At 27.6% G+C, this 14,590-nt stretch overlaps 1 protein-coding gene across 3 annotated transcripts; it reads right to left on the bottom strand.

Moving 5' to 3' along the window:
• Nucleotides 1-6,451: 6,451 nt before the first annotated feature.
• Nucleotides 6,452-9,906, bottom strand: LOC118073256 (arrestin domain-containing protein 1-like). 3 transcript variants are annotated; one of them, XM_035093648.1, is made up of 8 exons: nt 9,888-9,906; nt 9,479-9,793; nt 8,380-8,508; nt 7,890-8,092; nt 7,609-7,800; nt 7,228-7,436; nt 6,952-7,136; nt 6,452-6,883 (listed from the first exon to the last, which is right to left on the bottom strand). In XM_035093648.1, exons 2-8 carry the CDS (start codon nt 9,597-9,599, stop codon nt 6,612-6,614), a joined length of 1,311 nt encoding a protein of 436 aa, XP_034949539.1. In that variant the 5' UTR covers nt 9,600-9,793; nt 9,888-9,906; the 3' UTR covers nt 6,452-6,611. The 3 variants fall into 3 exon arrangements, with proteins under 3 accessions (XP_034949539.1, XP_034949538.1, XP_034949540.1); XM_035093647.1 differs by lacking the exon at nt 9,888-9,906 and having other exon boundaries at nt 9,479-9,823; XM_035093649.1 differs by lacking the exon at nt 9,888-9,906 and having other exon boundaries at nt 7,890-8,089; nt 9,479-9,823.
• Between the last annotated feature and the right edge of the window lie 4,684 nt (nt 9,907-14,590).

Below are 14,590 nucleotides of genomic sequence, written 5' to 3'. Positions count from 1 at the left end.
ACATGGCTTCAACAGCAGTATGTTCATTTTTTTTTTTTGCTTTATTGAAGGAATCAAACTGTTTGAAAGTGGCAGCAGCAGTGGCAGCGCTTGGTTGACAAGATAAAGGGTGATGATAAGAATCTTTCTACACTATATATATAATAAAAAGCAGGGTGCGTGACTATAGAGCTGCGTGACGCGTGTAATAACCGTAGCACAACTCTCACACGCACCCCTTTGAAGCAGAATAGCAGAATAAAATGGTATAAGCAGTTGAAATTGTTGATGGCACAGCAGGTGCTTATGCTGCTATAGATTCCATGCAAAAATGACTGTTAACATCCACTCGGATATTATTCAAAATATAAACCGCATAATTACACGACAATTAATTATGAATTATTATCACACTTGAATTAGGTATCAACCCAGCTAAAATATTATGTCAAGAAATAGGAGAAATATATTTGATGTCTCATGAATTCTTGAAGAAAATCTTGGAGTTTTAATTTAGCAACTTTCAGGTCTGAGACGACTTTTTGAAGAAATATCAAAAAATCTGTAGAGCAACTTGACTTTGATGCCAGTACAATCCGTTGGCTGATGTAGAGGGTGGTTGGTTGGTGTGCATGATGCAACATTACAAGTATAAAGAAGCGTCTTGAAGAGGCGGAGAATGTGGAGGACAGAGCTGTTATCAAGAAGAGCTTTCATTGGACGACAGTTGGGCCAATGGCGTTCTGGTCTCAGGTTTTCTCGATTCACCCCCCAACGAAAATGTTGCGCAGAGTCGACGTTACGGAGAATGTGGAAAGTTGGCTGGTCCGAAACCATATATCATGGGTTAACGCCACTGCCCACACACCGACCAAACGATTCCTATATATAGGATCTCCTCGTCGTCGACTTTCAGCCGCACCCACCACCACCCACTTTATCTTTTATAGTCACCCTTCAGAATACTTTTTTCGCTCTCTTTTGCCATCCTCGCCATGTCGCCAATAAGTATAATAGAAAATATACCGTCTCGACCCTGCCGGAAAAGATTCTTTTTCTTTTAACCAGGACTCCGCATGATGATTTAGTGGAGGATCCTTTATAGAGCCACTACTACTGTGTAAAAAGGAGACCTATTGTCATAGAATTACTAACGATTTCAAATAAAAGCAATATCGTGATATAAAAAATACTGCTTGTTTTTTTTTAAAAAATCCTTTTATTGAATTTTCTTTTTTTTTTTTTTTAAATTTTGCAGAAAGTCATTTTGTTTAATGAAATGTGAATCGACCGTTTTTTATATAGAAAAAAGCTCTGGAGGATGGGGGTACCAATGCTTTGATGTGCCATCATGAATGTGCTGATAACAGCACAAATAAATAGAACGTGATGATATATAGTGACACAGCCTAAATTAAGCTATATTAGTTGAAAAAGAATTAAAAAAATTATTCAACTAAAATATTTTTAGAATTACTCTAACTCCCATTACTTTATTTTTATTGTTATATAATTAATACATCAGGAGTACTCGTAATGAATATCAAATTTACAGTTAACATTCATTATTATGATTTTATAGATAAAAATTGAAGAGAAGAAATAGAAATAATTAAAAAAAAAAATTAGAGTCATCAAATGTCATTAGTATTTTCAATCATAAGTATGTGTTGTTATGATACTAAAAAGGAAGCTTCATAAAAAAGCAAAAAAAAGAAAGAAAAAGAACTAATATAGAACAGTAAGAGATTATTGATAAAATTTTCATAAAATTGGCGTCGAACGAAAAGTTGTTGAATATTTGCACGTTAGAAGAAACAAGTGGACCGAGGAGGAACCTGTAAAACGGCTCTATAAATGCGTTTACTTTGAGCCATAAAAGCAGCGTGCTTCAGTTGGCACTGTTACAATATACATATATAAAAGCTCCCGTATTAAGCCCCTAAGGCACTACTTTCGTAAAAGCTCTCTTTGAAGGATTCGTTTATTGGTTGCTAAACATCGATATATTGCTTTTGCTGGAAAAGCACTAGACGATGCGAAAAAGTTGGGCTTATTGTACATAAATATTAAATTGGTAACGCTTTTTTTGGTATTCCACTGCAATCTCTTGAAAATATTTTTTTTTTCACCTCCATTCCGAACATGACATTTTTCAATACGATTTTGGTGTGTTGAAAATATTTTTAATAAAAAGAAACGTTATCATTCTTCTCGCTGTATCGATTATGGCTTTTTATATAAGATGGTACATATATATAACGAACAAAATTATGCGACAACAGATTTGGCCAAGATTTATATATATATATATACGTTAAAGCCATCCAAAGCATCATCTTCTCCCATCTTTACAACATAGACACGTTGAGAGTTGTGATGAATCGATTGTCGATCCCCTGGGATAAAACGTCGCATCAAGCAAGGATCAGACACCTCATAAGCAACCAATCTCACCCTCTTCAGCCTCAACATTAACCTTGATATATTGTAGCAAAAATTTTGATAAAAAAAATGATCAATAAAATTATTAATAAAAAACTTTTTTGCACAAAATTTTCGAATTATAATTAGACAGATTCAAAAAGATTTATGAGTTTATTTGACATGAAAAATAGACCAAGTTTTTGTGGAGTTTATTCCAAATGTGAAAGAATTGAATGTCATTGTTACACTGTGATATTATTTTTCTTAAAATGAACTTTTAATTGTAAAGTAATTACACTGCAAATCGAAGTGTGTTACAAAGAATCCAAACAAATTATAGATTATAACACACCTTGTTTATGGTAGTTAACATTAAATACGTTTATGTGTGTTCATTTTTAACACACTTCAATTTACAGTAGAGACCAATAAACAAACACTATTAAAAAAATGAAAAAACAATTAAAATTCAAGAATAAAATGAACTAAAATATTTTTTATCATTTAAGCAAAGCTTGATTAATTAAAAAAAAATTAAATTTTTAATAAACATTTATTTTTTATATTCACTTTATCATTTAAAATTAATAATGATAGATATTTCTATTTATAAAATAAATGACACTTTTTTTTATTAGTCTTTTCATTACAATGATTAGTAATGATATGTGGTACCATCATCCCGACCATGTCGCGTGCAAACATTGTGAAATTAAACAGAAACAACCGTAAGCTACCAGTAACGTCCCTAGAATTTACATAAAATTGCTTATTAAATTACGCCAAGTTTTTCGTGATGATTTAATAGCAAGAGCATTTGTCTTTCGGTTTTTAATTTTTGCTTCAAACCCTCTTATCTTTACTGTCCTTTTCATGGTTGTCTCTCGACCAGAATGTTGCCAAAAAATACTCACTCTTCAATCAATGACATTTTTTAAACTTCTCATTACATATTTCTCCATCTGTCAATCGTTAGATATTTTTTTTTCGTCGCTTTTTTAATATGTTTCAAATATTTTATTAATATCGAACATTTGAAAGTGACACAAATAAATTATTCGAATTCACTTAGAGGCCATGTCATCTCAATAAAAGAATTTCGTTGCTTATCATACATTTTCTATTCATCCGTCAGCGGCCACGTCTGTGACCTCTTTACGTGGTTTGTTTCTAGATACACAATCAAATCGCACCGGCATATGGTCCAATCTACGCAATGTGGCATTGACACTTTAACCCTCCTTCTAATAAATACACCTATTCTTCCAGATATCTCATATGAAAAATTTTATCTTTATTTAAAAATAAATATCAAGAAGAATTAAACATAATTAAAAAAAAAACCATTTAAAACACTAGAAATTTAAATAAAGTTTTTTTTTTATTACGAAATGTGACGAGTGAAAAAAAAAATGATATTTACTTTCTCTAAAGTTTACGGGATATTCTTATGTATTCTTAAGACCAAAGTAAGGCGTAAGTACTTGAAGAAAAGAGGATATAGCTTCTTATTTTGTTTAAATCCTGGAAATTTGACGCTGCAAACTTGAAGAGGGTTTCATCTCCAGCCGTTACACAATTTCACCTAAAGCCGATATGCATTCATTACGATTACAATAAGAAATGGAATTGAGTGAAAAGTTTTTTATTCCCAGAGACTTGGTAACTTTTATTTAAAAATATTTGAGTTTATATATATATATATATATGATGCATCTTTAAGATGCGCTTTTCTTCCATCCACTTTGATAAAAAAACTCAACTAAACTTTGAAAAGATGAAGACACGTGGCATTTAAAGTTTGTTTAAAATTATTAGCATATTTATTTGTTGTTGAAAGTAGTTTTTACTTTTTTATGAGTCTTGGTAAAGTATTCTCGTATTTTCTTAATAATTCGTAATTTTATATTAATATACAAAAAAAGAAGAAAAAGGTTTTCGTAAAGTAACTTACTTGCAAGTATCGATTTACTGTTGTAATCTATCAAGTACTGAAGTAATAATAATGCACAAACCGTAAAATATACACGTATATAATGTATATAGGTAAAACACAAGTAAAATGCCGATATTATATAGCATGCTTCGGCGGCATTGTGCCCGACTTTTTTTTCCTTATCGCTTACAAGCTGTGGAAAATAATACGTGACGCAAGTCACCTGCTTTCACGACATAAAATATTAACTGCTTTAAATACCTCGTAAACCCCCATTTATTTTCTTCAATAAAAAAATAGTATAAATAAATAAAATACCTTGAAACATAATTTTGCATTTTTGAAAAATAATTTTTTTTTTAATCCAATATTGTATTAAAACTTAAAAATTTTTATCAAACATTTAATCAACTATTTTACAATTGTATTTTATTGTACAGCATTTCCGTTAAGACTAACATGAGATAGAAAAAAGTGCAATATTACTGATGTTATATTTCAGTCAATTTTATGACATATAATTTCTTTTCGACGTATATTTTATATGAGAAATTGAACAAAAAATACAGTTAAAGAATAATGAAAATTTCACATCATGTTTTTACGTCAACGAATATTTTTCTTATGACTCAATTGATTTCCTATTGTAAATACAAGCGATGAAAGCTTGAGGCTTCGAAATTCAGTATTTTTGCAATTCCACACGAATAGACGCAACAGGCTGCTCTTCCCATATACCCACACATTCACACACATACTTACACACGAAGCATAGGAGAGCTTCGCATAGTAAAACTTCCAAGTTGATGCGTATACATGAGTATATTTATTTATCTTTCAATTTATGATATATTTATTTACTGTATTTGCGTGGTATATGGCCATAAATCCAAAGTGTTTTTTCGTAAAAATAATAATTTTTTTTTATAATCAATCAATATATGGAAATTTTCATGTAAATTTACCTTATGATTTTTAGACAAGAAAATATTCTATGTGAAAATAAACTTATAATTAACTTATAATTTTAAATTTGTAAGCAAAATGTTTTACATAAAAAACTCTATTGTAATTAAAATGATTAAAAATATATTTTAAATATTTAAAAAATAAAATTATCAACTCTTCATTAATTTTAATTGAAATATCATTTTTTGTTTGCATACATGTATATTTAATAAAAAAAATTGACTGACTCAATAATATTGTTCTTACTCACATGAATTTTGATTTGGTACTTGACTAAATTAAACTTTTTTTTTCAACATCAGCGCTACAGCTTACTTCTGTCATTTCGTGGATACTACTTGTTCACTTTCTCGTTGTTACAGTTTACCAGTAAAGTGGATAAACATAATTTTTTCACATAATTATCATCTATCGGAGCTAATACTTTCTGAATGAACATTCGTCGAAATAGTACCGGATTCAGAGAAAAGGGAGATCAGTGAAAATTGAAATTTTTTTATCTAAAGTCAACAGATACTGAACAATTGTCGTCTCTTTCTGTCCGACCGTTGGAAGATTGCTTTCATTTACCTTTTGTCGGTAAATAACTGCTTTGTTCAACTAAGGTAAAATAGAATTTAACTGCCGGTACATTAAACTTCTTTACGGTCGGTAATGATACTTTTTGGTTGAATTATTTTTTAGCAACGAAATTGAAATTGAAGAATTCAATGGTCTAAAACTGTATTGGAATATAATTATCTGAAAAATTAAAATCATATTTTTGTAGAATAATGTTAAGTTTCTAGTCTATTATAATAATATTATTGTACACAATTTGAATAAAAATTTTGTTAAAACTAATTCAATATCAAAAAAATATTGTAAGTACCAAGAAAATTATTTTATAATACCTTTAGGATTATTTAACTGGATAATCATGAAGTCAATAATTATGATTATTTGCAAATAAAAACAAGGATGTTCCATCAAAAAGAAAAAGCGATTTATTACTTGATGCATTGAAAAATTCAAACACAAAATAACACGCATGATTGTTTTCAAACTCCATAAAATCGATTAATATACAAGAACACCATAGTGAATTAATGAAAAAGAATATTTGATAAAAACAATACATATATTAAAATTGGCACATCAATTGAGTTTACTTTGATCAAACAATAATTGTTTCTCAAATATTGTCGAAAAATTAACCATAAATTCACACGTCTCGTTTACATGAAGATAAAAAAAAATTGAATTTGCCTACTGTGGTAAAACGTATGCAAATATATACAGAGATTGATATATATTTTTTTCAGTCTCCACCATCATATCCACCATCGTCACCACCATCATAACCACCATCGTAGCCACCACTATAACCACCATCATGACAACCATGATAACTATCTACATGATGATAATTACTATTATCTACATGATGATGATTACTATTATCTACATGATGGTGATTATCATTATCTAGATGATGATGACCACCATCGACATGATAATTTTGGCTTCCTTCATAATCATCGTGATTAATTCCATGATGATCGGACACAATTGAATCATATGATGGGGGAACTGTAAAATTGTGTTTACAAGTAAAAAATAAATAATCAATCATTTTGTTACATCAGTATCCTGCTTACATTCAGCTACATGGGAATTGTCAATGACATCCGGCTTCCGACTGCGGTGTGTAGAAATTTGATTAGATGATTTGGCTGATGCATAAACTGTATTTTTATCTTCAATAAAGAAAAATTTTGAATCGTAAAATTCTCGGAGGCTCGATGCGATGACAACGTCGTATATTTTCTTTAGTTTAAAATTACTGAAATATAAATATAAATAATTAAAAAATCGTCCTTTAAAACAACGTCATATTTAAATAATAAAACAAATACTATTCATATATTATTTACCATCCATTAAATGAAACAGTGACATGTAGCTGATAATCAACGTCAATATATTTGCAATATTTAAAAAAAGAGACTGGTACATCAGGTACTTTTAACTCCATTGTTCCTTCATATTCCTTTGGAAATGCGCCTGTTTGTGTTACAGTCTCAACGACTCTTTTTTTAGTTCGTTTGTTGTGAAATGGTGCACTACTGTGGAATGTTATGTACTAATAAAGGAATGAAAAAAAAATTTTTTTGATTACTAAAAAGCACATTGACATAATTATTTCTAAATCTATACCAAATGATCGATTATACATTTGGACAAATAATTATTTGAATCAAATATTTCTGCTTACAGTTGAAAATTAATTATCTAAATATTTTTCTAATACTTACTTGAATCAAAGAGCATGTCATCTTCTTAATATCTACTGTTCTGGATTTGTTAATATAATTTATCTTCAGAGGTATCTTTCCGTGGCAATTAAATCCATTCTGTGGAAGTCGGAAACGGAATCGTACGTAGCCATTTATGAAACATGGCAAAAATTTGCTAACATTTCTTGCATCAGTATCATCTATAGGAGTCTGTAAATTGTACATAATGGTAAGTTTGAAAAATTTAACATTACTCAGAATTAATTATAAAATTAAGTAATTCACAACTTTATGCATACCAGATTTAAATCTTCTAATTTCAAAGGAGCGTCAATACGGAGATAAGCATGAGCTTCATGGGTGGATTTCTCAAGGTCTTCCAATACAGCTTTTATGATGTATCTGACTGATGCGAATTTATGGCTAAAACTAGTTGGAACATTTTCAGGCAATTCATAACTCAATAGGTAGTAATTTTCACCAATCGGAATCGTAATTTCTTCTGTTGGAAAAATAATTAAACAATGAAAACATTTAAAAAAAATTTGAATTAATTAGCAGCTGTATCTTGATAAATATTATATTGATTATTGAGAAATAATACATTCTACCATTCATTTTCTATTGATGATTTCACAGTCTAATTAATAAACACAAAAGAAAATTTTGTAGGAAAATACATTTCTGTTCTTATTCAACAGGAAATATTAAGGTATAGAACATATGTTTCGATCATTAGAGGTTTTTCCCTCTTTCAAAAGATGGCCTAAAATATTGTATTCAACTTACCATCTCCACCACAAATAAGTACATTGCTGTCGAAATATATTTCTTCAGCTAACACAGATTCACTTAGTCCTCGTGTAGTTTTTGGCCTATCATTAACATTGCATATTCCTTTTATTAATACTCTGAGAGCTGTAACAATCATGATTAAAATAATTATTTAATAATGTCTCGTTTACAATTATTTTTATTATTTAATTTAATGATAATATTTGATTAATATAAGCTTATAGCATTTTATAGTAAATTTTGATTATTTAAATTTTTTTTATAGAAATAACAAATTCATGATAAAAAAGAAAATAAAAATCAATTAGTAAACTAAACTGTGATTGACATTGTCTGATCCTTTCAAGTTGATAATAAAAAAACTCCACTCATTTTTCCTCGTTTTTTTTATTAGACTTTTCTTTCACATTTCAGTGAAAAGTTATTGGCTCACATTGAGAACAAACTTTTTCAAATTTGACTGAGTTTCTTTTTTTTTTTTTAGAAAGTTATCGTCCAATAAATTATGATGGAGAAAATTTTTACTTCCGATCAATATCATCATCTACGTCGTAATTATTGTCCAAAATATTCTTTGTCTCATTCTCATATATTTCATTGATAATTGATTACATTATCACCATTTTTAATCATATATATGTATCATTTTATTTTTTTAATGATAATTAGCTAACTTGAATAAAATTAGTTCAAGGTGACTAATTATCTAATTTCACTTATTTGTTTTAGTTTGATAAACTTCTCCAAAAAATCTAACATATGTATTTTTTCTAAAAATATCACCGAAAAAATTATCTCTCTTCAAGTTTTTCTGTACAATGCTTAGTTATAATTTAAAATACAACCATTAATACAAAAAATTCCCGTAGAAATCATCACCTTGCTTTTTTCCAAGATATCAAACTATACAATAATACAATTTTTCAATTTTGGCCTTGAAATATAAACTTAAATAATATCTAAAAATAATAAAACCATATATCATTCTCTGACTCAATTAATGGATAAATTTACTCTATCTTTATCATAAAACTATTTACTAATTATTACTACTTTAATAACAAAAAACATAACTTGACGCCATGTCACTTACCTTTAATACATTTTGGTTTGTAAAGATCTAAAAAAATTCTGGCCCGTAATGTTTCTCCTGGTGCATAAATACCAGATAATTTATTAAGTTGAAGTTCAAATGTTCGTACTCCGTCCGCCATTTTATCTTCACGTGTATGTACGAATCACTTCTGCTAATGTATGTATGTATTTAGTAACTAGAATCTAGTTGGATTTACGATGATTTTGAATCTGCACGCTCAGACACAACGAGACACACTGCGCAGCACTAACTGCATCTATGATGTCTGCTTCTGGCTACTAGACTTTCTACCTATACTAGGTTCTAAGCATCCTAAGGTATTAACTGTTATTCTGGTGTTACTTCGACGTTAATGCTCACATTATAGAGTGGGCATGAAATTCTAGAAAAAGATAATACTACTTACAGAAACTGTAGAGAGTCACAATTTAGAGTTGATGACTAATTCAGATTAACAACAATTGAAATTTTGTAATGTACATGAATTATTTGAAATAGATGATAATCCACTCCAACATCCATTATTGATTTTTTTCGGAAAAATATTCTTTTTACAGCCAAATTGATTGCTTGAAATTTATTTCAGTTTTTTCATAATTAATTTTTTATTTACCACATTAGACTTCCCGAATTACCTAAAAAATATTTATTAAATTACATTATAATGAATATAATAAGTAAATGAATTTTATTACAACCCTATTATTTATCATGTTCATAGAGAAATTGTATACCTTAGGGCAGTGAAAATAATGAAATAAGCAAATTCTACCCTAAATTTGTCAGAGCAGGGCTATACAAACTGTCTGCATGGTACTTTTTGTGGACAAGAATAATATATAGTTTGTATTATAAATTTAAATATTACTACATCAGATCATTTAATATGTATTGTATAAAGTACAATGATATTAAATAATAATATTTTGAAATAATTCAATGTCTAGACATTGAATAATAAAGAAAACTATTACTGGATTATTTTAATAACATTAATCGGAAAATCACTTATAAATCAAGAATATTTAATGAATATAAGAAATAAATTTTATGTTTCAAAATATCTTTTTCACATTTTCCAAACTTACAGCAACCTCCCTCGACGAATTTAAAACTGGCAACAGTGTGGATGATCACGTGGTTATGATGACATTGAAAGAATATAATAACAGCTGACATGATTTCCTTTTAAATAAAAAAAATTCATTCCATTTTTTAGATACTTGTATAATTAATGGACTTTAAGCTCATTTTTAAACGACATTGAAGAGCCAGAGATTCAAAGGATAATAAAAGAATTTTTTATTTAGTATCCTGGTTGGATCCAGGATCAATGCATCAGCTGTCACCCAGAGTAAACATCAGCTGACGAAGCATGCAACGTTGCCACGCATATTGTCTTCAATAAGATATATTTGCTGTCAAATAATATCTGCAATTATGAATATATTTATGAAAAATAAATAAATAATTTTTAATACGAGCTTGAAGTACAGTTGAAATGTAACAGAAAAATATTCTATTATTATAGTGGAAGTTTTACTGTAAAAATTTGCAGTTATGGCCATTTGAACATTAAGACGTGAGGGAGAAAAATTTAAAACAGATGTTGCAGGTAGAAGGACGATTCTCTTCGTCCTTTTACTGAAAGTCTGTTTTTCCTTTATTTTATACAGGGTAGTAAAGCCTTTTCTTGTATTTTACTCCCATACTGGGTAAACTTTACGTACAAATTGCAATAAATTTTCCAGATTTTTTTTCGTCAAGCAAAAAATGTTTCTTTCAGTCATTAACACTGAATTACACATTTAGTAGTGAATAACACTAAAATATAATTTATCATGTCATATTGTAAAAAATATATCTATTAATTTTTTATTATTTTATCCATGAGAATTACCTTAATAGTATGTATTTCGAATGATTTAATCTCTGGTAATTGAGCTAAAGTTATATTGTAGTTAAATTCTCTAGTTTAATGTGAACTAATCAAATGAGATAGTGTATTCTACAGAGTTATCAAATCCAATTGAACTTAACTTTGTATGTTTACAAAAAAATAGATAGATCTAACTAAATACCGCGACATCTGTCATGTTAAATTCTGTGAAAGTTATCTGCCATCAAATAAACCAGATTGAATTCAATTCAATCCAATGATGAAGATATTGTGTGATTTTAGTTTCATATCTGTACATCGAAAAAATAATAAGCTAATTACATATCATTATGCATACAATAAAAATTTAATTAAATTTGAATTTAATGGGATAAAATAACTGCATAATTTATCCAACTTTAATGGATAATTTCGAATAAAATATTTTATACCAGTTAAAATTAAATTAATTTGATTTGTTCATAATTTCTTTATGTTTAAGTATTGATTTTAAGATTTGTTATTAATTTATTATTATTTCATTTTATTGTAACACAAACAGACTCAACAGTCATATTTAATTCGAAATTCATTCTTTCAATATAACTTTAGCAATTGTTTAAATAAATTTTCCAGTTATTGTACCAAATAGAAATACATTACTTTCCCATTACATTTAGCTTTTTAATATTTTCGATAATTAATCATGTGAAGTATTTTCTAGAGATTAAAAAATTAATTACCTGAAAATAATGAATATTTTTTTTAATTGAATCAACTATTCAACATACGATATCCAATCAGTTCTATTTACCTCATTCATCAATATATTCCATTGATTTAATCGACTTCAATGTATTAATAGGATCTAATTAAAGTTGAAAAGCTGAAATAAAATTTCTGCACAGAGAAAAAAAAATTTTTTAGAGAAGTTTCGCATTTTACAAATAAATTCAATAAAATCTGCATACCTCATATTATTCCTATTAAATAAATTTCAGTGTAAAGAGTACTTGAATAACTGTTCATGGTTAATTATTTGCCAAAGATTATTATGGCAGTCATTTTTACTTAAACATGATACACCACCAATTGAAATTCATATCTCTTATCAGTTTCACTTTGACATTCAGTCATATACGCAAATAGTTTATGAGAAACATAGTAAGTAAACTTAAAGTGCATATGTTTGTCAAAACAAATAATTTCAAAACTTTTAAATGTAAACTAATTTTAAGTTCTTCCATATATTACTTAAGAAAGGTATTTACTTAATTAATTTACAACGAAACAGAAATTCACGCCATTATTTTATCATAAACTTTTGCAGGAAATTTGTTCTAGTGATGGCGATAGTCGAAATCCCATTGCTTAACAAAATGAAAAAAGTCCATTGTTGACTTTTTATTGAAAAATCGTTCCATCAATTCTGCTTGGAATTTGACTAGTTATGAGTTTTGTAACAACACGACGATTGCACTTTAGAAATTCGAACTTTATAGTTTATTTATTGAAAGTTATAGACTAACTTTTTCACATTTTTAAATTACTAACAAAGTTCTGTTAATTACCAGTAAAAACTGTTATTGATTAATGATAAATCTTTAGGTTATATTGGTACACACTTTTCGCACCCTAGAACAAAACCCTGTGTACAAATTGACATCTATAGACATCATTTATTCAAAGGAAATCGACACAAAAAAATTGCTTTCTGTTTATAACACACACACACACATACATACGGACATCAACATATTTATACATTTTTTTTAATCAAATTTTTTTTATTCTTTAGAAAGCTTCATTTTAGACTTTCACGTAACTATGATAATTTTATTTTCTACGTAACTAACTAGAGTTGTTGAAAATTTAATTATTCGAATACTTTGTCATTAATTTTAATCAGAATTAAAATTTCTTTAAAAAAAAGACTCTTTCATCATAAAATCCAACTAAATTCACTTTTAAATACTTAAGCTTTAGGTTAACATATAAAAAACAAATTTTTTTTATACAAAAAACTGTTGAATAGAATTTTCATGCATTCATTTTGTGGTGTCTACATTTATGATGACCAAACCATGAACGAATTTTTTCAATAGATAAAGTACCGGTAGTTAAAATATTGCGATTATTCAATAACATCTATCAACGGCCATCATATTTTTTTATAATCCATTTAAATTAACTTTAGAGTTTATTTTTCAAAATTTATTCAATCGAAACGGTATATTTAAAAAAAAAAAAAAAGAGAAATCTGAATCACCGTATTATCTTCATACAAACTACACAGTATCTATATTATCAACCAAGTAATTTCCTGTCGAAATAATAACATAAAAGGACTAAACTTAGATCATCCGAGTTAAAGATCCAAGTTTGACTTCACATAAAATGTTCTATTAAACACATTAGACATAATAAAATATATTTTTTATTACATTCATTGAATTATTTATCGTCTTTCTGACATAAATACGAAACATATAATTTTACATTATTAACTTTTATATAAATAATAAAACAGTCATTTTTTTAAAAGCATTGAATCGATACGGAAGTATTATTAAAACGAATGTAAGTATGCTAATGCTCATGCGCGTAAAATAAATAATAATAAAGAGAGATTCATTATTTCAGTAATTTTGTTATTAATTGATTTCCATTTATAAATTAATGCAAAACCTTAATACTTATTTATGTAATGTAAATGTAAATAAATAATTAATTAGTAAAGAGATTATACTCATTATCATGTATCATTGGAGGTACGCAAATACGTCGTTTTAATATTTTAAAGCTCAAAGAAATTATTTTCTATCCGTTTTGTGGATAGATAATAATGAAACTACGACGAAGCATTTTCAATTATAAAATCGATTATCATGATCTAAAGTAGTTAAAGATACAAATATTAATTTAATCTACGCATATAATTAATAATTCATAAATTAATAAAAAAACAATATTTTTTTTTTTTGCTACTATTAATGAAAATTTTTCTTTCAAATATTTTAATGAATTCTCTCACAGTATACACATGTGATATGTACTAATAATCAATTGAGCTTAAAGAAATGAAATAAAATCGTATAATTTAACTGAAAAGTGATAGAAGAACGCCACCATAGATTAATGTTTTCAAGTAAATTTGAAAGTAGTTTATTATTAAATATTTTTTTAAATGTTATATATATTATACGGAAGTAGATCATATTTCATTAAAA

Source organism: Chelonus insularis, unplaced genomic scaffold (assembly GCF_013357705.1).
Source record: "Chelonus insularis isolate UGA/USDA-ARS -01 unplaced genomic scaffold, ASM1335770v1 scaffold_277_pilon, whole genome shotgun sequence".
In the NCBI taxonomy this organism is placed as follows: Eukaryota; Metazoa; Arthropoda; class Insecta; order Hymenoptera; family Braconidae; genus Chelonus; species Chelonus insularis.
This window is presented reverse-complemented; position numbering and strand designations above follow the sequence as displayed.

What these genes read in the sequence shown, in the direction of transcription:
- LOC118073256 (XM_035093648.1), bottom strand. Translation starts at nt 9,599, where the DNA reads ATGGCGGACGGAGTACGAACATTTGAACTTCAACTTAATAAATTATCT. An exon ending in CAAACCAAAATGTATTAAAG is followed by an intron (nt 8,509 to 9,478) that starts GTAAGTGACATG and finishes TGATTGTTACAG; the next exon opens with CTCTCAGAGTATTAATAAAA. An exon ending in TGACATGCTCTTTGATTCAA is followed by an intron (nt 7,437 to 7,608) that starts GTAAGTATTAGA and finishes TTCCTTTATTAG; the next exon opens with TACATAACATTCCACAGTAG.